This window comes from Lethenteron reissneri, unplaced genomic scaffold (assembly GCF_015708825.2).
Source record: "Lethenteron reissneri isolate LAM-NWPU_2019-01 unplaced genomic scaffold, ASM1570882v1 scaffold_1638, whole genome shotgun sequence".
Taxonomy (NCBI): domain Eukaryota; kingdom Metazoa; phylum Chordata; class Hyperoartia; order Petromyzontiformes; family Petromyzontidae; genus Lethenteron; species Lethenteron reissneri.
Genome location: NW_026891375.1, coordinates 1,686,740 through 1,713,462, shown reverse-complemented (window position 1 = coordinate 1,713,462; position 26,723 = coordinate 1,686,740). Strand labels below are relative to the sequence as shown.

Genomic DNA, 26,723 nt, shown 5'->3' with positions numbered 1-26,723 from the left:
GACGTAGTGACTGCGTCGTCACTGCGTAGTGACATCATAGTGAAGACGTTGTGACTGCGTCGTCACTACGTAGTGACGTCATAGTGAAGACGTAGTGACTGCGTCGTCACTGCGTAGTGACATCATAGTGAAGACGTAGTGACTGCGTCGTCACTGCGTAGTGACGTCGTAGTGACGACGTAGTCACTACGACGTCACTACGTAGTGACGTCGTAGTGAAGACGTAGTGACTGCGCCCACTGGGCAGGGGGCGCTTGGGGTGAGCCCAGGACAAACGCAGCGGCCGCGACTCCACCGGAGCAGCTGCGTGTCCACGACTTCTCACGCCGCTCACGTGTCTCACGTGTCTCACTCCTCTCGCGTGTCGCGGCGGCAGCAGCAGCGGACACAATGGGCGCTTGCGTAACGGCCATGCGACGTCTCCGCAGCGATGGAGCTGCGCGCTTGAAGGTCAACACGGCAGACAAACTAAAGGCACCCCAACAATGGAAGCGGCGTCCTCAGTTTCATCACCTGGGGCGGACATCTGATGCAAGCGGTGTGAGCGAGAGGCTATTTTTGGACATTCGCGGAAATCAGAAACTACAATCATCACCATCAGCGTCACCATCCACCACCGTCACCATCGTCACTACCGCCACCATCGCCACCATCTAGATTTGAAGCTTTCGTGACTGCAAGGATTCATATTCTTAGGTTTTTTCGGTAAAGTCACGGAGGTAAAACATTAAAATTAATAAAAATAAAATAAAAAATAAAAATTACGACGTTTCGGAAGCAACACAAGCTTCCGTCTTCAGGTGGAACCGTCACAGCCCGACAGCTGTATTAAGTAAATGAGAGATTACAGGAGATACCACTCCGTATATATATACCACTCCGTATATATAATGGTTGAGGGGGGGGGAAGGGGCTGTGACGGTTCCACCTGAAGACGGAAGCTTGTATTGCTTCCGAAACGTCGTGATTTTTATTTTATTTTTTATTAATTTTAATGTTTTACCTACGTGACTTTACCGAAAAAACCTAAGAAAATCGCCACCATCGCCAGTACCAAAGACAAAAATCCCGTGTAGCCTTAACAGACTTTTGTGGAAAGTGCTGTTGGTGAGTAGCAGCGCTTATTATGAAGGCCGGCACTATGGCCAAATACCACGCCCAAGCCGCCTTTGTCTCTCCAGCGGCGATGTTGACACCACCAATTACTCGTTTGAGGCTGAGTCGACCTAGGGGAGGCCCATGACCGGTTCAGATAATCGTCACCGGTGCTGGTGGCCGTGAGTTGGAATCGAACTCGGGTCTCGAGGGGGTTCGTAGCGCAGTGCAATCACCGCGACGCTTACCGCTCAACATCGTGAAGAGTTAGAACACACGCACACACACACACTCATACATACACTCATACACACTCATACACACTCATACACACACTTCCATGGTAAACTGACTTCCATGGTGAACTGGAGTTCAGTGGTAAATTGGACTTCCATGGTAAACTGGACCTTCCCATGGTGAACTGGAGTTCAGTGGTAAATTGGACTTCCATGGTAAACTGGACTTCCATGGTGAACTGGAGTTCAGTGGTAAATTGGACTTCCATGGTAAACTGGACTTCCATGGTGAACTGGAGTTCAGTGGTAAATTGGACTTCCATGGTAAACTGGACTTCCATGGTGAACTGGAGTTCAGTGGTAAATTGGACTTCCATGGTAAACTGGACTTCCATGGTGAATTGGAGTTCAGTGGTAAGCTGGACACCCATGGTGAACTGGACTTGCATGGTGAACTGGACATCCACAACATTGACAATCTGAGTACGACGTTTCGCCAGTGATCACAACTCGCCAGTTATCGCCTGATGAAGCTCGTTGTGATTACTGGCGAAACGTCCAACTCAGATTGTCAATGTTGTGGCTTGGCTCTCCAACACGCCACCGGTGTAGTGCTGTACTAGTACACTACACTATACACTACACTATACACTACACTATACACTACACTATACACTACTGCTGTACTAGTACACTACACTACACACTACACTATATACTACACACTACACTATACACTACACTACTACACACTGCACTGTACACTACACACTACACTATACACTACACACTACACTATACACTACACACTACACTATACACTACAGTACACTATACACTACTGCTGTACTAGTACACTACACTATACACTACACTATACCCTACACTATACACTACACACTACACTATACACTACACTATACACTGCACTATACACTAGTGCTGTACTAGTACACTACACGATACACTACACTATACACTACACTATACACTACACCCTACACTACACTATACACTACACTACTATACACTACAAATACACTACACTATACACTACACTACTATACACTACACTATACACTACACTATACACTACACTACTATACACTACACTATACACTACACTATACACTACACTATACACTACACACTACACTATACACTACAGTACACATACACTACTGCTGTATAGTACATACACTATACACTACACTATACACTACACACTACACTATACACTACAGTACACCTATACACTACTGCTGTGCTAGTACACTACACTATACACTACACTATACCCTACACTATACACTACACTATACACTACACACTACACTACACTATACACTACACTATACACTGCACTATACACTAGTGCTGTACTAGTACACTAAACGATACACTACACTATATCGTCACTGCGTAGTGACGTCGTAGTGAAGACGTAGTGACTGCGTCATCACTGCATAGTGACGTCATAGTGACGACGTAGTGACTACGTCGTCACTGCGTAGTGACGTCGTAGTGAAGACGTAGTGACTGCGTCGTCACTGCGTAGTGACGTCATAGCGCGACGTAGTGACTACGTCGTCACTGCGTAGTGACGTCGTAGTGAAGACGTAGTGACTTGCGTCGTCACTGCGTAGTGACGTCATAGCGACGACGTAGTGACTGCGTCGTCACTGCGTAGTGACATCATAGTGACGACATAGTGAAGACGTAGTCACTACGACGTCACTACGTAGTGACGTCGTAGTGAAGACGTAGTGACTGCGCCCACTGGGCAGGGGGCGCTTGGGGTGAGCCCAGGACAAACGCAGCGGCCGCGACTCCACCGGAGCAGCTGCGTGTCCACGACTTCTCACGCCGCTCACGTGTCTCACGTGTCTCACTCCTCTCGCGTGTCGCGGCGGCAGCAGCAGCGGACACAATGGGCGCTTGCGTAACGGCCATGCGACGTCTCCGCAGCGATGGAGCTGCGCGCTTGAAGGTCAACACGGCAGACAAACTAAAGGCACCCCAACAATGGAAGCGGCGTCCTCAGTTTCATCACCTGGGGCGGACATCTGATGCAAGCGGTGTGAGCGAGAGGCTATTTTTGGACATTCGCGGAAATCAGAAACTACAATCATCACCATCAGCGTCACCATCACCACCATCACCACCGTCACCATCGTCACTACCGCCACCATCGCCACCATCTAGATTTGAAGCTTTCGTGACTGCAAGGATTCATATTCTTAGGTTTTTTCGGTAAAGTCACGGAGGTAAAACATTAAAATTAATAAAAATAAAATAAAAATAAAAATTACGACGTTTCGGAAGCAACACAAGCTTCCGTCTTCAGGTGGAACCGTCACAGCCCGACAGCTGTATTAAGTAAATGAGAGATTACAGGAGATACCACTCCGTATATATATACCACTCCGTATATATAATGGTTGAGGGGGGGGGAAGGGGCTGTGACGGTTCCACCTGAAGACGGAAGCTTGTATTGCTTCCGAAACGTCGTGATTTTTATTTTATTTTTATTAATTTTAATGTTTTACCTACGTGACTTTACCGAAAAAACCTAAGAAAATCGCCACCATCGCCAGTACCAAAGACAAAAATCCCGTGTAGCCTTAACAGACTTTTGTGGAAAGTGCTGTTGGTGAGTAGCAGCGCTTATTATGAGGCCGGCACTGTGGCCAAATACCACGCCCAAGCCGCCTTTGTCTCTCCAGCGGCGATGTTGACACCACCAATTACTCGTTTGAGGCTGAGTCGACCTAGGGGAGGCCCATGACCGGTTCAGATAATTGTCACCGGTGCTGGTGGCCGTGAGTTGGAATCGAACTCGGGTCTCGAGGGGGTTCGTAGCGCAGTGCAATCACCGCGACGCTTACCGCTCAACATCGTGAAGAGTTAGAACACACGCACACACACACACTCATACATACACTCATACACACTCATACACACTCATACACACACTCATACACACTCATACACACACTCATACACACTCATACACACTCATACACATGTAATATCGTTCACGACTCTTGACACCGGAGTTGGAGGCACACGGGTTTATTTGACACAGCACGTTCGTGGCATACAGCACTGGAGGGGGTATCGGCCCCCTCACCCGACTAGCTAAGGATACACGTCCTAGCTACTCCTACCCTGCCTCTTAGTCCTCCACTAATGGGCTAGGGGAGGCTATCTGGCCCGACACTGGTAAGTCGGGCCCGGTACCCGGAGTCCCAGACCAGCTCTTACAAGAGCACCGGCTCTGGCTTTCGGGACCACGCCGCTGGCTCAGTCCTGTTCGGCCCTGTATAAGGGACATCGAAATAGGGGAGTCCAGGGCTCTCTCTAAGACGTCTTCAGTCTTCTCTTGTTAGCTTTTAACATAACTCCCGAGCCCTTTGATACATCCCCTTTTATACCCAACCCCTCCCTGAGGGGTGGGGCCCCGGGGGATCATAACGTTCGAACCAGCCCCCCCCCCAGGGTGCCTGGCTCGGACGTCGTAGAGGGCACCTCCCGTGCACTTAAGTAGCCCCGCCCACTGTGTTTGTTTGCCATAGGCTGCCATGCATAACGGGCTCTCTCTCTAACACCCCTACATCACTCCCCCCCCCCCCCCCCCGCATAGCTTGCAGCCGTCCCGGCTGCCAACATACAAAAAAAAACGACGATAAAAGTGCATTTACCCCCTGACCGCGCGTGTGCCTCACTATTTTTCAACAATAACAGAACAGCAACAAGAACACAACAAAATGCAACAGCAAGAAGAGAAAACAACCCGACGCACCCCCCCTGAATAAATACAATTCCGTAAAAAAAAAATAGCCTATATACAATTTGCAGGGAACCCACCACACACACAACACCAGGTGAACCCAACGTATGTACATTCAATGGGCAGGGAACACACCACCCACACAACACCTGGTGAACCCAACGTATGTACATTCAATGGGCAGGGAACACACCACCCACACAACACACAATGAACACAACCTATGTACACATCTTCCGGCCTCACAACAGTCTGACGCATTTTTGCGCGCGTCCTTGCAGCGGGCCCCTCACACGGGGTAACCCCGGGTGGCGGACCGTCAGGTGGCAATTGTCCGTCCGGAGTGAGTCCTCATCCGACGCCGCGCGACCTTTGGTATCCCCAGGAGGGGTGGTCGGGCGTGAGCCCGTCAGTCCTGATGCACCTGGAGGTGGCACGGCCGGCAAGGCATTTGGTGAGGGCGACGGAGACGGACCCAGTGAGTCGGTCGACCCCCCACATGTTTGGCCACGCATATGTGAAGTGGGTTTGTGTACCGCACGAAGGGTTTTAATCTAGAGGGGTGCACGAACCACCGCCGCTTCCCCCATTTGATGCGCACGCACTGTGGTCGCAAAACCTCGACCACCTCCACAGGGCCCCGCCACGGCCGCACCAGCTTAGAGGAGGTTGCCAGTGGCACCTGGGGACAGTGCAGCCATGCCTTGTCCCCCGGCTTCCACTGTATCATGTGCGCCCGACCCAGTCTGAGGCGCTCATTCGCCTTTTGACGGAGGTCCGAGTTTAGCATTGCAGCATCCCGCGCCTCTGTTAATTTGGCCAGATTAAATTTTACATGGTCAGCCAATTTAGTTTTTCCTTGCGGCTCGGGGATCTGCAGCTGGGCGCGAACAGGCGGGTCGGGTTCGCGACCGTACATGAGGTAAAAGGGGGAAAATCCCGTAGCTGCATGGGGTGCCATCCGGTATGCCGCCAAGACCCCTTGAATTTGCAGGTCCCAATCGGTCTGTGAGTCCGAGACCTGCTGTGACAACATTGACGTGATGGTGCGATGCAGGCGCTCGACCATCCCGTCAGTTTGCGGGTGATACGGGGAGGTACGAATTTTCTTCGTGCCCAGGAGCTCACAGACTTGTTTGAGTAGTTTACCGGAAAAAATTTCTGCCCTGGTCGGTTAGCAGCCGCTCCAGAGCACCTTTGTCCAGGACGTATCCCTGAACAAAGGCCTCCACGATGGCTGCTGCCGACTGGTTGGCAAGGGGCCAGGCCATAGGCCAGCGTGTAAAATACTCCACACCAGTCAACAAATACCTATTGCCCCTGGGGGTGGCGGGGAATGGGCTCAAAATATCCAGCGCGACAAGCTCGTTTATTCTGGACACTTTGATCGATTGCAAGGGTGGGTTAGACTCCCGTGCCGGCGGTTTTCGTTGCGCACACCGAGGGCATGATCCCAATAAATCCCCAACATCCCTCGTCATGCCAGGCCAAAAAAAAATCAAGTTGTAGCAAGGCGAGAGTCTTTTGGGTCCCCAGGTGTAGAAGGCGCTCATGAGCGGCCCACACCACCTTGCCTCGCAACCCAGAAGGGACCACCAGCCGATGTCGATGGGATTTCCCGTCCCAATGCATCAACAGACCTTGCACCATTTCCCATGCATCAGAATCACCCTTCACCCGCCCAGCACCCCCGACGCGACGACGCCACCCAAGGAGGGAGGTATCCTCCATCTGGAGGCGCCCCCATTCAGTGACGGGCAACCCCAACAGGGAATCTCTTCCCTGTTGTTCGATCGAATTAGTAATTAATGTTTTGTCGTCGTCGGTGGCTGCCAAGACCGGAACCGATACGTCTCCTGAAGGCCTGCAACGTCCGGACCCCAGGAGGCATGCACATTCGGAGGTGGTTGGCATGCGCGACAGAGCGTCCGCATTTGTGTGGCGAACGCCCTTACGGTAGGTGGTTTCAAAATCAAAGTCCTGGAGAATCTCCAACCATCGAGACAATTGTCCCGATGGTTGTTGAACTCGCAGGGCATACTGTAGTGCCGCATGATCTGTGCGGACGGTGAAATGCCGACCGTACAGATATGGGCGATACTGTTGGATGAAATAGACAATTGCCAACAGTTCCCGACGGGTGACACAATATCTTTGCTCCGCAGGAGACAACACCCGACTACCGTACGCGACCACCCGTTCCACGCCGTCAACCACCTGGGAAAGCACACCCCCAATACCCGTGTTGCTCGCATCGGTGTCGAGCAAAAAGGGCTTAGAAAAATCGGGGTAAACCAAGGGAGGAGCTTTTACCAGGGCGTTCCGAAGGGAGCAGAAAGCAGCCTCCTCCTCTTGACCCCAGTGGAACCGAACCCCTTTCGATGTTAAAGCGTGCAGGGGTTTGGCAATTGTCGCAAAATCAGCGACGAACCGTCGGTAATACGACGCGAAGCCAATGAAACTCCTGACCTCTCCCACCGAGGTGGGAGTCGGCCAGGAGCTGACACACTGCGTTTTGGCGGGATCGGTAGCAATACCTGAGCGTCCCACGATGTGCCCCAAATAACGCACCGAATCGCGTAACAAATGGCATTTTTGGGGCTTGAATTTCAAATTAGCAGCCCGCATCTTTAGGAAAACCGCCCGCAACCTCTGGAGATGTTCGTCAAAAGTTTTACCAAAGACGATAACGTCATCCAAATAAATGAGGCACGACTCCCATTGCAATCCAGCCAAAACCAATTCCATCAAACGCTGGAAAGTTGCCGGCGCTGAGTGTAAGCCCATCGGCAACCGGTTGAATTGGAACAGGCCGTGTGGTGTACGGAAAGCAGTTTTAGGCTTTGAATCATCGTCCAGAGGAAGCTGCCAGAATCCCGAAAGTAAATCCAGTGTGGAAAAGAATCGCGCTCCCGCCAAGGCGTCCAGCGATTCATCCATCCGAGGGAGCGGGTATGCGTCGGCAACCGAAATTTTGTTAAGGCGCCGAAAATCAACGCAAAACCGCAACGAGCCGTCCTGCTTTTTAACCAGGACGATCGGCGCTCCCCAAGGGCTGGTGGAAGGAGAAATGATGTCGGCGGCCAACATGTCATTAATAGCCGATTTGACATGGTCCTTTTCGGCGGGACTCAACCGAAAGGGGTTCTGGCGTATTGGCGCGCTGTCACCCGTATCAATATGGTGACGAAGCAGATGAGTGCAACCCAAATCGTATTTATCTCGACTGAAAACGTCGGAAAATTCCCGCAGTAGTGTTTTAAGTTGTTGACGCTCTGAATCCGACAGGTCCGTCGATCACGCACAAAGCGCCTCGAGCCACCCTTCATCGCTGTCCGAATGCGGTCGCGGCGCAGGGACAACGCTGCCGTGATTTGCGACGGGTTCCTCACATGGCACCGGCGTTGCGTGAGCAAGCACGGTCCCCTGTGGGACCACCACCGTCTGCGAGCCCACATTGAGGACCGCGATGAAGGGTTCACCGTCCCCTCTTACTATGGTCTGGGCCGGAAGTAAATGAGGTCCACTAACCCCGGCCCTAGACGGCCCCAGCAGAACCCCTTGGGCCCCAATACCCTTAGTGAAGGGCCGCCGAAGTTTCAAAGGAATCAACATTTGTGCCCCCGGAGGGACGCGCACCGTTCTATCTACGAATGCCGGCACCGTCGCGAACGCCGTCCGAGTCGTAACTGGCGATGGCAGAAACGCCATGCGTCGGCCCGACGGGAGCTCAATGCATCCCTGGTCGATTAATATCCTAATCGGCATTTTGGCCAGGAAGTCCGTCCCCAGCAGGCACGGAACCGCCAGCGAGGAGGAAACAAAAATCGGCCCAGACAATTTAATTTCCCCAATACAAATTTGGGCACGAATCTGTCCGATGATGCCAAGTGAGCCCCCGTTAGCAGCATAGAATGGCACGTTAACAGGCATCAAAGGACGGCTCTGGACAGGGAGAATATTGTAAATTAACTCCGAAATAATGGTCGCCGATGCTCCCGTATCGACCAGGATGCGCACCTCAACCCCGTCGATGTGCCCCACAACGGCAGACGACCCCGACGATGCGGCTACCACACGATCGGCCAACACGGACCACTGGCCGGGTTCGATATGAGTACCCAGAGTGGTGCGTGATGGTGCGATGGTGCGCGATATCGGCCCCCCATTCGTTGCGGTGTTTGAGTGCGTGACGGGCGTGTGCGTGGGCCAAACATGAGGGGTGCCGCGACTTGCCGGGTTATGATGGTGGAGCTTGTGACGAGGGCCGTCGTCCTGTTGAGGTGTCGTCCCGCGCTGTCGAGGAGAGCGGCACCCCGAGGCGACATGGCCCCGGATGCCGCAGTTGTAACAGCGCGGGAGCGCTGGCGACGACGATGGATGTTGGAGACGGCTTGAACCGCCCCGGTCCGCCCGTACTCCCGCACCATGCTGCCGTTGATGTTCGATGGCGCAAACCTCTTCCGCCGGGAGGATGGCTGCAGCGATGGCACGCCCGCTCGCCGCCTTGCTGGCCTTCCGTCGTTGTGAGCACAGGTTTGCGTGGAGGAGTCGGGCCGCTTGGAGGGAGCACATCTCTGCATCGTCCTGTGCGACGATGACGATATCTAAGTCGTCCTCCAGCAGGAGTATCTTCTCCGTAACCATGGCGTCGACACCTTCGTTGTCCATCCGTGGAAAGGCCGCCTTTGCCAGTGCCAGGAGGCTTGTGCGGTACGCCAGGGGCGACTACTTCGCCCCCCGCTGGCGATCGTAAAAGATTTGGCGACAGTCCGACGGTGGACCGTATACTGCAGACAGCACTTGCATCGCCTTCTGCAGCGTGGAACGCCTCTCCTTCGGTGCCGATGTTAGAGTGGCGAGGGCGTCGCTGTCGAGGAGTGCCGGCAGCGCGCGGAGAGCCTCGGCGTCCATCCACTGTGCCATCTCCTGGTGAGCGAGGAAGCGCCGCTGGAAGCCACCCCAGTCGCCTTCCTCGCCCACAAATTCTTTGAGTGGAGGAAGTCGCTGATGTAAGGCAGCGGCTGCCACGGAAGAACGCACTCCCTCGTCCCCCTCACTCGGTTCTGCGTCGTCACGAACAAGCGATGGGATCGCCGGTCGCGCCCGTGGTGACGTTCCGTCCGTTGGCGATGACGCGGCAGGTACTGTACTCCCGCCGTTGGACGCGATGCTCAGGCCGGCCACGCCCTCAACAGCAGCTGCGGCGATGGCGGGATTTTCAAAACGGTGCTCCGTTGAAATGGCGGGAAGGCGCTGTGGTCGACGGCCGCCGTCTCCCCGTGGCGGCCCAGCAGCCCCCAGCTGTGTGATGTGGTCGAGCATGGCGGCAGCGGCGTACAACAGCTCGGCCAGCTTTGTGTGCGCCTGCCGCAGCCCCTCTGTCGACGGTTCCCATTCGTGTTGCTGCTGTGGTGTGGACGCCTCCGGCCCCGGTTGCTCGGCCCCATCTTCAGCCGTCTCGGGCTCCTCGACTGCAGTGGCGTCCTCCGCTTCTGGTACCCTGACTCGAGCCGTCCGGCGCGTGTCCATGTTCGTTGTTGTTTCACTTCCGACACCAGATGTAATATCGTTCACGACTCTTGACACCGGAGTTGGAGGCACACGGGTTTATTTGACACAGCACGTTCGTGGCATACAGCACTGGAGGGGGTATCGGCCCCCTCACCCGACTAGCTAAGGATACACGTCCTAGCTACTCCTAACCTGCCTCTTAGTCCTCCACTAATGGGCTAGGGGAGGCTATCTGGCCCGACACTGGTAAGTCGGGCCCGGTACCCGGAGTCCCAGACCAGCTCTTACAAGAGCACCGGCTCTGGCTTTCGGGACCACGCCGCTGGCTCAGTCCTGTTCGGCCCTGATAAGGACATCGAACTAGGGGAGTCCAGGGCTCTCTCTAAGACGTCTTCAGTCTTCTCTTGTTAGCTTTTAACATAACTCCCGAGCCCTTTGATACATCCCCTTTTATACCCAACCCCTCCCTGAGGGGTGGGGCCCCGGGGGATCATAACGTTCGAACCAGCCCCCCCCAGGGTGCCTGGCTCGGACGTCGTAGAGGGCACCTCCCCGTGCACTTACGTAGCCCCGCCCACTGTGTTTGTTTGCCATAGGCTGCCATGCATAACGGGCTCTCTCTCTAACACCCCTACACACACACTCACACACACACTCATACACACACTCATACACACACACTCATACACACTCATACACACACTCATCCACACACTCATACACACTCACACACACACTCATACACACACACACACACAAAAGATCCCCCGTATAGCCTGTAACAGACTGTAACAGACTGTAGGGGCAAGTGCTGTTAGCGAGTAGCACCTATGAAGGCCGGCACGGCACACGAGGGGGTGGGTTGGCCAACACCACGCCCGGCCGCCTTTGTCTCCCCAGTGGCGATGTTTATATATCCGAACCGGGTACTCATTTGAGGCTGAGTCAACCTAGGGGAGGCCTAGGACCAATTCAGATAATCGTCCCTGGGTGTTGGCCGTGAGCGGGAATCGAACCCAGGTCGCCAGGTTCGTAGCGCAGCGCGCTAACCGCTACACTTCCGCTCCCCACACACACATACACACATACACAGATATACATACAGACACATACGTACACACACGTACACACACATACAACAACCGCCATTCGCCACTTAGTGGCGGTGATGTCACCACGACGCTTGTGCCAGGCCATGTGCACCTTGAGGCCACGTGAAGTGTCGAACGCCCGCTGGCAGGAGGTCACGGGGCAGACCCAGCAGGTGCCACGGGTCGACTGACTGAGATGACCGAGATGACTGGCTGATGCACCACCTGTGCCCCCTACTGTGCCAACTTGCTGTGCTTTAGCCACCCGGCGCTCCGCTCGTTGTTGTGAGCGTCGCTCCTCCGCCCTCCGTTGTTGTTGGAGGGCGACTGCCTCCAACTGCCCAGTAGCGTCCTTCACGATCCTTCTCCACAGAGGCCGATCTTGACACCGCTGGTACCAGTCATCGGCAAGTCCACTCAGATCCACGTCCTCCTGTACCACATCGCTACATCTCTTCTGTAGCCCGTGCCGCGCCCGTTTAGCCCCCTCTATCCGGCCGAACAAAAGCTGTTTGGGCATGCGGTGGCTGGGCATACGGGCTGCATGACCCAGCCAACGCAGCCTTGCCTGCCGGAGGAGCTCACCAATGGGATTTTGCCCAGATCTTTCAAGGATTTCTGAGCTCGCACAATCCAGCCTGGTTAAACCCAGGATGGATCGTAGTCAGGTCAGCCTAAATGTTTCTAACCTGCGCAGATGCTACATTAGGGGGGTCCACGTTTCGCAAGCGTAGAGAAGGGAGGGAATGACCGTGGCCGAGAAGAAGCTTCGTGCGGAGCGACAGATCAGGTAGCTTCCACACAGCGTTACGCAACCGATGAAAATATATTGCCGCTCGACTGATTCGGAGTGAGACCTCTGCTGTTAAACATACACACGCACACGTACACACATACAAATACATACACGTACACACACACGCGCACACGTACAAAGACATACACACGTACACGCATACACACGCATGTACACACGCACAAGTACACACGTGGTGATGGTGGTGATGTTGGTGGTGATGAAGATGGTGATGATGGTGGTGGTGATGGTGGTGGGGCAGGAGCACTCCTAGCGGCAGCTGCGGGAGCCACTATTCTCAAGTTAACCAGCGCGGGTTCAAGCAACGGCCTGGCTCTTCCTGAGCCCCCCATTACGCTGAACGTCAAACCCAGATGTTGCATATGGACACCTGGGGCAGTTTATCAGCAGCATTAGTTCAAGCACATCTCGACTGCTGCTGCTAAGACACTGAACGTCAAACCCAGACGTTGCATATGGACACCTGGGGCAGTTTATCAGCAGCATTAGTTCAAGCACATCTCGACTGCTGCTGCTGAGACACTGAACGTCAAACCCAGACGTTGCATATGGACACCTGGGGCAGTTTATCAGCAGCATTAGTTCAAGCACATCTCGACTGCTGCTGCTGAGACACTGAACGTCAAACCCAGACGTTGCATATGGACACCTAGGGCAGTTTATCAGCAGCATTAGGTCAAGCACATCTCGACTGCTGCTGCTGAGACACTGAACGTCAAACCCAGACGTTGCATATGGACACCTGGGGCAGTTTATCAGCAGCATTAGTTCAAGCACATCTCGACTGCTGCTGCTGAGACACTGAACGTCAAACCCAGACGTTGCATATGGACACCTGGGGCAGTTTATCAGCAGCATTAGTTCAAGCACATCTCGACTGCTGCTGCTGAGACACTGAACGTCAACCCCAGACGTTGCATATGGACACCTGGGGCAGTTTATCAGCTGCATTAGTTCAAGCACATCTCGACTGCTGCTGCTGAGACACTGAACGTCAAACCCAGACGTTGCATATGGACACCTGGGGCAGTTTATCAGCAGCATTAGTTCAAGCACATCTCGACTGCTGCTGCTGAGACACTGAACGTCAAACCCAGACGTTGCCGATAAACATCGGGGGTACTTCACCCCCAGACGCTGGGCCTGAACAGACGTGGGGCAAGTGCTGTTAGCGAGCACCGGCGGAGGCCGGAACGGCACACGAAGGGGTTGGGTGGCTCTCACCACGCCCGGCCGCCTTTGTCTTCCCAGTGGCGATGTTTACTACACACCACACCGGGTACTCATTTGAGGCTGAGTCGACCTTGGGGAGGCCTAGGAGCGGTTCAGATAATCGCCACTTGGTGGCCGTGAGCGGGAATCGAATTGGGGCCGCCGGGTTCGTAGCGCAGCGCCCCAACCGCGTTGCCACCTGTTGTTGTTGTCTTGGTGTGGTGTGGGACTGTTGTTGTTGTTGTCTTGGTGTGGTGTGGGATTGTTGTTGTTGTTGTCTTGGTGTGGTGTGGGATTGTTGTTGTTGTTGTCTTGGTGTGGTGTGGGACTGTTGTTGTTGTTGTCTTGGTGTGGTGTGGGACTGTTGTTGTTGTTGTCTTGGTGTGGTGTGGGACTGTTGTTGTTGTTGTCTTGGTGTGGTGTGGGACTGTTGTTGTTGTTGTTGTTGTCTTGGTGAGGTGTGGGACTGTTGTTGTTGTTGTTGTCTTGGTGTGGTGTGGGACTGTTGTTGTTGTTGTTGTGTGTCTTGGTGTGGTGTGGGACTGTTGTTGTTGTTGTCTTGGTGTGGTGTGGGACTGTTGTTGTTGCTGTCTGGTGTGGTGTGGGGACTGTTGTTTGTTGTTGTTCTGGTGTGGTGTGGGACTGTTGTTGTTGTTGTCTTGGTGTGGTGTGGGACTGTTTGTTGTTGTTGTTGTCTTGGTGTGTGTGGGACTGTTGTTGTTGTTGCTGTCTTGGTGTGGTGTGGGACTGTTGTTGTTGTCTTGGTGTGGTGTGGGACTGTTGTTGTTGTTGTCTTGGTTGGTGTGGGACTGTTGGTTGTTGTCTGGTGTGGTGTGGGACTGTTGTTGTTGTTGTCTTGGTGTGGTGTGGGACTGTTGTTGTTGTTGCTGTCTGGTGTGGTGTGGGACTGTTGTTGTTGTTGTCTTGGTGTGGTGTGGGACTGTTGTTGTTGTTGTTGTTGCTGTCTTGGTGTGGTGTGGGACTGTTGTTGTTGTTGTCTTGGTGTGGTGTGGGACTGTTGTTGTTGTTGCTGTCTTGGTGTGGTGTGGGACTGTTGTTGTTGTTGTCTTGGTGTGGTGTGGGACTGTTGTTGTTGTTGTTGTCTTGGTGTGGTGTGGGACTGTTGTTGTTGTTGTTGTCTTGGTGTGGTGTGGGACTGTTGTTGTTGTTGTTGTCTTGGTGTGGTGTGGGACTGTTGTTGTTGCTGTCTTGGTGTGGTGTGGGACTGTTGTTGTTGTTGTTGTCTTGGTGTGGTGTGGGACTGTTGTTGTTGTCTTGATAATAAAGGATTTTGGGTTGGATCGCATTAAGTATAAATGTGTCGCAACCCTCCACCAGCCGACACGGCCAATCAGCGTTCACTACTTTAGGCCACCGGGGTGTGTTGGAGGATGAGTCCACGACATTTACAATGTTTGATTAGTGCGATGTCATCATCGCTGAACCCAATAAGGCGGTCTAAGGGGCCGTCCATAAATGACGTCACGCACCTGGGGGGCGGGGGGGGGGGTCAGACATCTGTGACGATGTGTGACGAGGGCGGGGGGGTTTGAGAACTTCAAATAAATATAGACAACACGTTCTGCTTAATTGAATAGACTTTGTAATAAATGTTTTCTCCTACAACATCAGAGTGCAGCGCCACATTAAATACGCACTACAATGACAATAGTTTAAAGCGATTTGAAGCGTGTTTTATTTTTTGGGGGGTGGGGCAGAGCTTTGTGACGTCATATTTGAGGGGGGGGTCTGACTTTTTGTGACCTTTATTATGAATAATATTGGTCGCGAAAGCCTACGTTTTAAACTGTGTTCTTGGTGTAGTCTGGGACTCTCTGTGATACTTTGTGTGTCTCTGTGTGTCTTTGTGGGTCTCTGTGTGTCTCTGTGTGTCTATGTGGGTCTCTGTGTGTCTCTGTGAGTCTCTATGGGTCTCTGTGTGTCTCTGTGAGTCTCTGTGTCTCTGTGTGTCTCTGTGAGTCTCTGTGTGTCTCTGTGTGTCTCTGGATACTGTGTGTCTCTGTGGGTCTCTGTGTGTCTCTGTGGGTCTCTGTGTGACTCTGTGTGTCTCTGCGTGTCTCTGTGTCTCTGTGTGTCTCTGTGATACTGTGTGTCTCTGTGGGCCTCTGTGTGTCTCTACGTGTCTCTGTGTGTCTATGTGGGTCTCTGTGTGTGTCTCTGTGTGTCTATGTGGGTCTCTGTGTGTGTCTCTACGTGTCTCTGTGTGTCTCTGTGGGCCTCTGTGAGTCTCTGTGTGTCTCTGTGTGTCTATGTGGGTCTCTGTGTGTGTCTCTGTGTGTCTATGTGGGTCTCTGTGTGTCTCTGTGTGTCTCTACGTGTCTCTGTGTGTCTCTGTGAGTCTCTGTGTGTCTCGGAGTCTCTGTGTGTCTCTGTGTGTCTCTGTGTGTCTCTGTGAGTCTATGTGTGTCTCGGTGTGTCTCTACGTGTCTCTGTGTGTCTCTACGTGTCTCTGTGTGTCTATGTGGGTCTCTGTGTGTGTCTGTGAGTCTCTGTGTGTCTCTGTGTGTCTCTGTGTGTCTATGTGGGTCTCTGTGTGTGTCTCTGTGTCTCTGTGTGTCTATGTGGGTCTCTGTGTGTCTCTACGTGTCTCTGTGTGTCTCTGTGAGTCTCTGTGTGTCTCGGAGTCTCTGTGTGTCTCTGTGAGTCTATGTGTGTCTCGGTGTGTCTCTACGTGTCTCTGTGTGTCTCTGTGTGTCTCGGAGTCTCTGTGTCTATGTGCGTCTCTGTGTCTCTGTGTGTCTCTACGTGTCTCTGTGTGTCTATGTGGGTCTCTGTGTGTGTCTCTGTGAGTCTCTGTGTGTCTCGGAGTCTCTGTGTGTCTCTGTGTGTCTCGGAGTTTCTGTGAGTCTCTGTGTGTCTCTGTGTCTATGTGTGTCTATGTGGGTCTCTGTGTGTCTCTACGTGTCTCTGTGAGTCTCTGTGTGTCTCGGAGTCTCTGTGTGTCTCTGTGAGTCTCTGTGTGTCTCGGAGTCTCTGTGTGTCTCTGTGTGTCTCTGTGTGTCTATGCAAGTCTCTGTGTGTGACTCTGTGAGTCTCTGTGTGTCTCTGTGAGTCTCTGTGTGTCTCTACGTGTCTCTGTGTGTCTCTGTGAGTCTCTGTGTGTCTCGGAGTCTCTGTGTGTCTCTGTGTGTCTCTGTGAGTCTATGTGTGTCTCTGTGTGTCTCTGTGTGTCTCTACGTGTCTCTACGTGTCTCTGTGTGTCTCTACGTGTCTCTACGTGTCTCTGTGTGTCTCTGTGTGTTGACTGATGTGGTCCATAGTTTGGTTTGCAAGGCCACAGTGGCACCACCGCTCTGTCTCCACTAGGGGGGGCAGCGGGTGAGGCGGGGTACTAAGCCCCGCCCCTCGTCACCGCCACCACGTGACCGCCACCACGTGACCGCCATTTAAAGTCGCAGTTCAACTTCCCGCTGTAGCGTCGCAGGAGCTCCCCGCGAGCTCCACTCGCTCGTGTGGTGCGTGGAGAATCTCCCTCTCGTGTGTCTCTCTGTGTGTCTCTCTGTCTCTCTGTGTGTCTGTGTCTCTCGTGAAGACGACGAGGAGGAGACACGACAATGGTGAGTTGGAGACTGAGGCGGCCTACCTCGGCTAGGCTCGGAGTCGGCCTGGCGAGGCCTACTCCATGTCCCCTTGGAAGCCTTGGCTGTGGGCGGCTCCCAGCTAGGACAGTAGTGTAATGTGTGGTGTATAGTGTATAGTAGTGTAGTGTGTGGTGTAGTGTATAGTGGTGTAATGTGTGGTGTATAGTGGTGTAATGTGTGGTGTATAGTAGTGTAATGTGTGGTGTATAGTGGTGTAATGTGTGGTGTATAGTGGTGTAATGTGTGGTGTAGTGTATAGTGGTGTAATGTGTGGTGTAGTGTATAGTGGTGTAATGTGTAGTGTATAGTGGTGTAATGTGTAGTGTATAGTAGTGTAATGTGTGGTGTAGTGTATAGTGGTGTAATGTGTAGTGTATAGTGGTGTAATGTGTGGTGTATAGTGGTGTAATGTGTGGTGTAGTGTATAGTGGTGTAATGTGTAGTGTATAGTGGTGTAATGTGTAGTGTATAGTGGTGTAATGTGTAGTGTATAGTAGTGTAATGTGTAGTGTATAGTAGTGTAATGTGTAGTGTATAGTAGTGTAATGTGTGGTGTATAGTAGTGTAATGTGTGGTGTAGTGTATAGTGGTGTAATGTGTAGTGTATAGTGGTGTAATGTGTAGTGTATAGTGGTGTAATGTGTAGTGTATAGTGGTGTAATGTGTAGTGTATAGTGGTGTAATGTGTAGTGTATAGTGGTGTAATGTGTAGTGTATAGTGGTGTAATGTGTAGTGTATAGTAGTGTAATGTGTAGTGTATAGTGGTGTAATGTGTGGTGTAGTGTATAGTGGTGTAATGTGTAGTGTATAGTGGTGTAATGTGTGGTGTATAGTGTAGTGTATAGTAATGTGTGGTGTATAGTAGTGTAGTGTGTGGTGTATATTGTAGTGTATAGTGTAATGTGTGGTGTATAGTAGTGTAATGTGTGGTGTATAGTAGTGTAATGTGTGGTGTATAGTAGTGTAATGTGTGGTGTATAGTAGTGTAATGTGTAGTGTATAGTGTAGTGTATAGTAGTGTAATGTGTAGTGTATAGTGTAGTGTATAGTAGTGTAATGTGTAGTGTAATGTGTGGTGTGTAGTGTATAGTGGTGTAATGTGTAGTGTATAGTAGTATAATGTGTATAGTAGTGTAATGTGTGATGTATAGTAGTGTAATGTGTAGTGTATAGTGTAGTGTATAGTAGTGTAGTGTATAGTAGTGTAATGTGTAGTGTATTGTAGTGTAGTGTATAGTAGTGTAATGTGTAGTGTATTGTAGTGTAATGTGTGGTGTATTGTATAGTAGTGTAATGTGTGGTGTATTGTAGTGTGTGGTGTAGTGTATAGTAGTGTAGTGTGGTGTATTGTATAGTAGTGTAATGTGTGGTGTATTGTAGTGTGTGGTGTAGTGTATAGTAGTGTAGTGTGTGGTGTAGTGTATAGTAGTGTATAGTAGTATGGGGCCAATGATAAGAGATAGGAAACCGGTCCTGGGCATCCCTTAGGTCGACTCGGCCTCAAACGAGTACCTGATGCGGTGTGCAGTTAAACATCGTGGCGAGGGAGACAAAGGCGGCCGGGCGTGGTGCTGGCCACCCACCCCCTCGTGTGCCACAGTGCTGGCCTTCATAGGCACTGCTCCTCGCTAACAGCACTTGCCCCGACCGTCTGTTAAGGCTACACGGGGGATGTTTGTCTCTGTGTGTCCACAGGCGAATGTTCTGGCACAGGGAGTGGAGCTGATCCCAGACCAGCAGGGATTCTTGATGATCAGCGACGACGGGATGCTGGCGGTGAGAGACGCAGATGCCTACACGTTGGTGCCACCGCAGTGCTTGTGCAGGGCACCTGCTGGGTTTGTCACGGGACAAACCCAGCAGGTGCCATGGGTCGGCTGAGATGACCGGTTGAAGCACTGTCAGCTGTGCCAGGCTAGGTGCAGGAGGTCACGGGACAAACCCAGCAGGTGCCATGGGTCAGCTGAGATGACCGGCTGATGCACCGCCAACTGTGCCAGGCTAGGTGCAGGAGGTCACGGGACAAACCCAGCAGGTGCCATGGGTCGGCTGAGATGACCGGCTGATGCACCGCCAACTGTGCCAGGCTAGGTGCAGGAGGTCACGGGACAGACCCAGCAGGTTGCCGTGGGTTGTCCCACTGAGATGAGCGGCTGATGCACCGCCAGCTGTGCTCCCCACCGCTTTTGAGGCCTTGCGATGATTATTCACAGTCGATTTGGTGTTTGAACATCTTGTTATTGCTGGAAAGGGTGAACTTATTATTTTTGTGTCATCAGAGCTACGGGTCGCTGTTTCTTTATTTACCTCTGTGTCTCTATCTCTGGGTCTCTATCTCTATGGGTGTATATGTAACTGTGTGTCTCTATCTCTATGGGTGTCAATGTATCTCTGTGGGTCTCTGTCTCTGGATTTTTATGGGTCTCTGTGTGTCTATGTATCTCTAGATATCTGTGTCTCTATGTAGCTCTATCGGTCTCTGTGTGTCTCTATGTATCTCTGGGTCTGTGTGTCTCTATCTCTGTGTATCTGTGTATCTCTGTGGGTATCTATGTATCTCTATGGGTATTTGTGCTTGCGGAGCCCAAATGTGGTTTCAGACCAGGGTGGTTCTGCACAGATGCCATATTTTCTGTCCGTCTGCTACAGCGGAGGTGTACGAAATTCCAACAAGACCTACATCTCTGCTTTATTGACCTGGTCAAGGCCTATGATGCCATTAGTAGGCCTGGGCTCTGGGCTGTTCTTCGTGCTTTCGGAGTCCCTGACCCTCTGCTCACGATCATTAAGGACCTTCATGATGGTGAGCGGGCCCGGGTAAAACTACGTGGCCGGGAGTCGGAGCAATTCTCTGTTCACTTTGGGGTGCGACAGGGATGTCCTCTGGCTCCCACATTATTTAACATCTTTGACCACATAGTTCGAGCAGCTTTCCATGGCTGTACCGGAGGAATTTCCATCTGGTGCAGATACAATGGGAGGCTGATCGATGCCCGGGTGTGGTCGAGAGATGGCTCCCTATTGCTCAACCACGTTATGTATGCGGATGATCTGGTGATTGCTGCTCACTCAGAGGAGTTGAAGGCGCTGCTGCTGAACCTGGAGCTTGTCACTAAGAGGTGGGGCCTTACCAGCAGCCCCACCAAAACTAAGCCCCTGCCTCGGTATTTTGTGCCACCAAACACTCCGCCTTGGCTACCCATTTGTGATGGAGCAGTTGTGGAGAGAGTGCAGAGTTTCCCATACCTGGGCAGTGTGCTTTTGACCAGCTCTGGTTTGACAGTAGAGGTCTAACTCCGAATCAGTCGGGCGGCAATATCTTTTCATCGGTTGCGTAACGCTGTGTGGAAGCTACCTGGTCTGTCGCTCTGCACGAAGATTCGGGTCTTCTCGGCCACAGTCCTTTCCTCCCTTCTCTCTGCTTGTGAAAGGTTTGACTCCTCTGGTGGAACGTCTGTGCCTACGATCCATATTGGGTTTAAGCAGGCTTAATTGTGTGAGGAGCTTGCAAATCCTTGAAAGATCTGGACACATTCCCATCAGTGAGCTCCTCCGGTTGGCTGGGTCATGTTGCCCGCATGCCCAGCCACCGCATGCCTAAACAGCTTCTGTTTGGCCTAATAGAGGTGTAATAATTGACTCGACCACGAAGTCTGGCTTGGTGTCCTTTATTCGGTTCTTTCTCGTAACCCACACGGCTGTCCTTCTTTGAGGCTTTCCGCACTGCTCTGATACTGCTGTTACCCCCGTCACGCCAACAGCTCCGCTCTTGGTCTCCCGTTGTTCTCGTAACCTTCCAGCAGCCTCGCCGCTGTTACCCTCCCGCAGCCCCACTGGCTGCACTCGCTGCAGTTACTCTTCTCGTCGCTCTCGTAGCCTCTCACACACAGCCTCGCCGGCTGTGCTCACCGCAGCTCCTCAACCGACTCGCTGCAGTTACTCTTCTCGTCGCTCTCGTAGCCTCTCTCCAGCAGCCCCACTGCTGTCTTCTCCCGTAGCTCCGCTGGCTGCTCCCTTAGCTGGCCACCGCTGGCCGCCGGTGCCACTCTTCCTGGCTTCGCCCAACGTGGCCTTCCTCTTGTCCAGTCTCTCACTCTTCCCGTCTTCTTCCGGTCTCCTCCCTTAAGAACCTTAACCTTGCTCCCACGTCACCAAACTCCACCTCTCCGTGACGTCACATCCGGGAGGTCGCCCGCGCCCGCATTACAGAGGTGCTGAATGCGCACGAGTGGACTTGCCGACAACTGGTACCAGCGGTGTCAAGATCAGTCTCTGGAGGAGGCTCGCGAAGGATGCTGCTACTGGGCAGTTGGAGGCAGTAAACGGAGGGCGGAGGAGCGACCCTCAACGAGTGGAGCGCCGGGTGGCTAAAATGCAGCAAGTTTGCACAGTGGGGGGTACAGCTGGTGGTGTATCTACCGGTCATCTCGGTCGGCCAACCCATGGCACCTGGGTCTGTCCCGTGACCTGCTGTCAGCAAGGCCTGGCACAGGCGCCCTGGTGACATCACCGTCGCGCATTGGTATGGGTGTCTGTGTCTATGGGTGTCTGTGTGTCTCTATGGGTGTCTGTGTGTCTCTATGGGTGTCTGTGTGTCTCTATGGGTGTCTCTATGGGTGTCTGTGTGTCTCTATGGGTGTCTGTGTGTCTCTATGGGTGTCTGTGTGTCTCTATGGGTGTCTGTGTGTCTCTATGGGTGTCTACATCATTTTTTGGTGGCAACGCAGGCCACCCTTGCGAATGAGACCGCTATTCCGGTCACACAGCCGAACCAACTTGAACCCCGACTCCGTGTGTCGCCCCCACCCCCCTCTGCAGTCCTCGGGGGACCTGGACAACGACGAGCGTGTGGCCGGGGTGCTCATGGCGCTCGTCAGCACCGCCTCCAAGTTCCCAACCACCACCCAGGGCCAGCCGCCATTCCGGCGACTCACAGGTAGCAGCCGCCACACTGACACACAGCCTCCACACTGACCCACAGCCTCCTCACTGACCCACAGCCTCCACACTGACCCACAGCCTCCACACTGACCCACAGCCTCCACACTGACACACAGCCTCCACACTGACACACAGCCTCCACACTGACACAGCCGCCACACTGGCCCACAGCCTCCACACTGACACAGCCGCCACACTGGCCCACAGCCTCCACACTGACACAGCCGCCACACTGGCCCACAGCCTCCACACTGACACAGCCTCCACACTGACCCACAGCCTCCACACTGACCCACAGCCTCCACACTGACACAGCCTCCACACTGACACAGCCTCCACACTGACACAGCCTCCACACTGACCCACAGCCTCCACACTGGCCCACAGCCTCCACACTGACACAGCCTTTACACTGACACACAGTCTCCACACTGACCCACAGCCTCCACACTGACACAGTCTCCACACTGACACAGTCTCCACACTGACCCACAGCCTCCACACTGACCCACAGCCTCCACACTGACCCACAGCCTCCACACTGACACAGTCTCCACACTGACACAGTCTCCACACTGACACAGTCTCCACACTGACACACAGCCTCCACACTGACCCACAGCCTCCACACTGACCCACAGTCTCCACACTGACACAGTCTCCACACTGACACAGTCTCCACACTGACACAGCCTCCACACTGACACAGCCTCCACACTGACCCACAGCCTCCACACTGACCCACAGCCTCCACACTGACACAGTCTCCACACTGACACAGTCTCCACACTGACACAGCCTCCACACTGACACACAGCCGCCACACTGACCCACAGCCTCCACACTGACACAGCTTCCACACTGACACACAGCCGCCACACTGACACAGCCTCCACACTGACACAGCCTCCACACTGACACACAGCCTCCACACTGACCCACAGTCTCCACACTGACACAGCCTCCACACTGACACACAGTCTCCACACTGACACAGCCTCCACACTGACACACAGCCTCCACACTGACCCACAGTCTCCACACTGACACAGCCTCCACACTGACACAGCCTCCACACTGACACAGTCGCCACACTGACCCACAGTCTCCACACTGACACAGTCTCCACACTGACACACAGTCTCCACACTGACACAGCCGCCACACTGACCCACAGCCTCCACACTGACACACAGCCGCCACACTGACCCACAGCCGCCACACTGACCCACAGCCTCCACACTGACACAGCCTCCACACTGACACACAGCCGCCACACTGACACACAGTCTCCACACTGACACACAGCCGCCACACTGACACACAGTCTCCACACTGACACACAGTCGCCACACTGACACACAGCCGCCACACTGACACACAGTCCACACTGACACACAGCCTCCACACTGACACACAGCCGCCACACTGACACACAGTCTCCACACTGACACACAGTCGCCACACTGACACACAGCCGCCACACTGACACACAGTCCACACTGACACACAGCCTCCACACTGACACACAGCCGCCACACTGACACACAGCCGCCACACTGACACACAGTCTCCACACTGACACACAGTCTCCACACTGACACACAGCCTCCACACTGACACACAGTCTCCACACTGACACACAGCCGCCACACTGACACACAGCCTCCACACTGACACACAGCCGCCACACTGACACACAGTCTCCACACTGACACAGTCGCCACACTGACACACAGCCGCCACACTGACACACAGTCCACACTGACACACAGCCTCCACACTGACACACAGCCGCCACACTGACACACAGCCGCCACACTGACACACAGTCTCCACACTGACACACAGTCTCCACACTGACACACAGCCTCCACACTGACACACAGCCTCCACACTGACACAGTCTCCACACTGACACACAGCCTCCACACTGACACACAGCCTCCACACTGACACACAGTCTCCACACTGACACACAGCCTCCACACTGACACACAGCCGCCACACTGACACACAGTCTCCACACTGACACACAGCCTCCACACTGACACACAGCCGCCACACTGACACACAGCCGCCACACTGACACACAGTCTCCACACTGACACAGTCTCCACACTGACACAGCCTCCACACTGACACAGCCTCCACACTGACACACAGTCTCCACACTGACACAGCCTCCACACTGACACACAGTCTCCACACTGACACAGCCTCCACACTGACACAGTCTCCACACTGACACACAGTCTCCACACTGACACACAGTCTCCACACTGACACAGCCTCCACACTGACACAGTCTCCACACTGACACACAGTCTCCACACTGACACAGCCTCCACACTGACACAGTCTCCACACTGACACACAGTCTCCACACTGACACAGCCTCCACACTGACACAGTCTCCACACTGACACACAGTCTCCACACTGACACAGCCTCCACACTGACACAGTCTCCACACTGACACACAGTCTCCACACTGACACAGCCTCCAACACTGACACAGTCTCCACACTGACACACAGTCTCCACACTGACACAGCCTCCACACTGACACAGCCTCCACACTGACACAGCCTCCACACTGACACAGTCTCCACACTGACCCACAGTCTCCACACTGACACAGTCTCCACACTGACACAGCCTCCACACTGACACAGTCTCCACACTGACCCACAGTCTCCACACTGACACAGTCTCCACACTGACACAGTCTCCACACTGACACACAGTCTCCACACTGACACACAGCCTCCACACTGACACACAGTCTCCACACTGACACAGTCTCCACACTGACACACAGTCTCCACACTGACACAGTCTCCACACTGACACAGCCTCCACACTGACACAGTCTCCACACTGACCCAGTCTCCACACTGACCCACAGTCTCCACACTGACCCACAGTCTCCACACTGACACAGCCTCCACACTGACACAGTCTCCACACTGACCCACAGTCTCCACACTGACACAGTCTCCACACTGACACACAGTCTCCACACTGACACAGCCTCCACACTGACACAGCCTCCACACTGACACAGCCTCCACACTGACACAGCCTCGACACTGACACAGCCTCCACACTGACACAGCCTCCACACTGACACAGCCGCCACACTGACACAGCCTCCACACTGACACAGCCTCCACACTGACACAGCCTCCACACTGACACAGCCTCCACACTGACACAGTCTCCACACTGACACAGCCTCCACACTGACACACAGTCTCCACACTGACACACAGCCTCCACACTGACACAGCCTCCACACTGACACAGTCTCCACACTGACACAGTCTCCACACTGACAGCCTCCACACTGACACAGTCTCCACACTGACACAGCCTCCACACTGACACACAGTCTCCACACTGACACACAGCCTCCACACTGACACACAGCCTCAGGCGTCCTCTCCGAGTCTTCCCCTCTCTCCCTGAGTTGGCGCTTCGTTCTCTCTAAGGGAGTGAGCGAGAGCAGGTACCATGCCACAGTATGCACGGTACTACAAGTTAAAACTATTTACGCTCTTTAAAACGAGTATCCCTCTTCCACCTATCCCCTTCCCCCCCGTACCCCCCCCCCCCTGTACCCACCCCGTACCCCCCCCCGTACCCCACCCCCGTACCCCCCCCCCCCCACTCCCCAGTGGTGTTTGGGGAGTTCTCCTACGTGCTCACGACGTCCGCTGGCCGCGTATTCGTGGTGAAGCGGAGGAACGCGGCGCGGGAGCTCCCCACGGCCTAGAGACGCCAGGCCCTGGGGCTCTACGGTGACCACCACGGCCACGGGGCCCACCACTACAAGGCCACGGTGACCACCACCACCGCGCCCCACATGGCCAAGGGAGCCACTGCCTTGTACAGGCACACACGAACACGTGACACACGTGTAGACATGCACAAAAACACATTGGGACACACCACACACACTCACGTATGTAAATAAAAACCACGTGAAGAGGTTGTTATTGAGCTGATCGTGGCTAATTTCTTTCAATGGTTCTGGCCTCATGGTGCAGAGTGACCCACTTGGGCATTCAAGTCGTGTAAGACCAAGAACCCCCCCCCCCCCCTGTGTAAGCTTCACAGACTTAGGCCAAGTGCCGTTAGCTGGTAGCAGCAGCAGCCCCTATGAAGGCAGCACCGTGGCACAAGAGGGCGATGTTTACTGCTACACACCACTGCAGCAGGTGCTCATTTGAGGTTGAGTCGACCTAGGGGAGGCCTAGTTCAGAATCGTCTGCTTTAGATTCTTAACACAGCGAACAACCCCACACACACACAAACACAACCCCACACAAACACAACCCCACACACACACAATCACAACCCCACACACACACACACAACCCCACACACACACACACACAACCCCACACACACAC

At 53.5% G+C, this 26,723-nt stretch overlaps 1 protein-coding gene across 1 annotated transcript; it reads left to right on the top strand.

The window, feature by feature from the left end:
- The first annotated feature begins 17,153 nt into the window (after window positions 1-17,153).
- On the top strand, window positions 17,154-26,302 carry LOC133362930 (ragulator complex protein LAMTOR4-like). The gene is made up of 4 exons (XM_061581912.1): window positions 17,154-17,336; window positions 19,057-19,137; window positions 22,180-22,297; window positions 25,986-26,302. The coding sequence occupies exons 1-4, from the start codon at window positions 17,334-17,336 to the stop codon at window positions 26,081-26,083; spliced, it is 300 nt and encodes a 99-aa protein (XP_061437896.1). The 5' UTR covers window positions 17,154-17,333; the 3' UTR covers window positions 26,084-26,302.
- The last annotated feature ends 421 nt before the right edge of the window (window positions 26,303-26,723 follow it).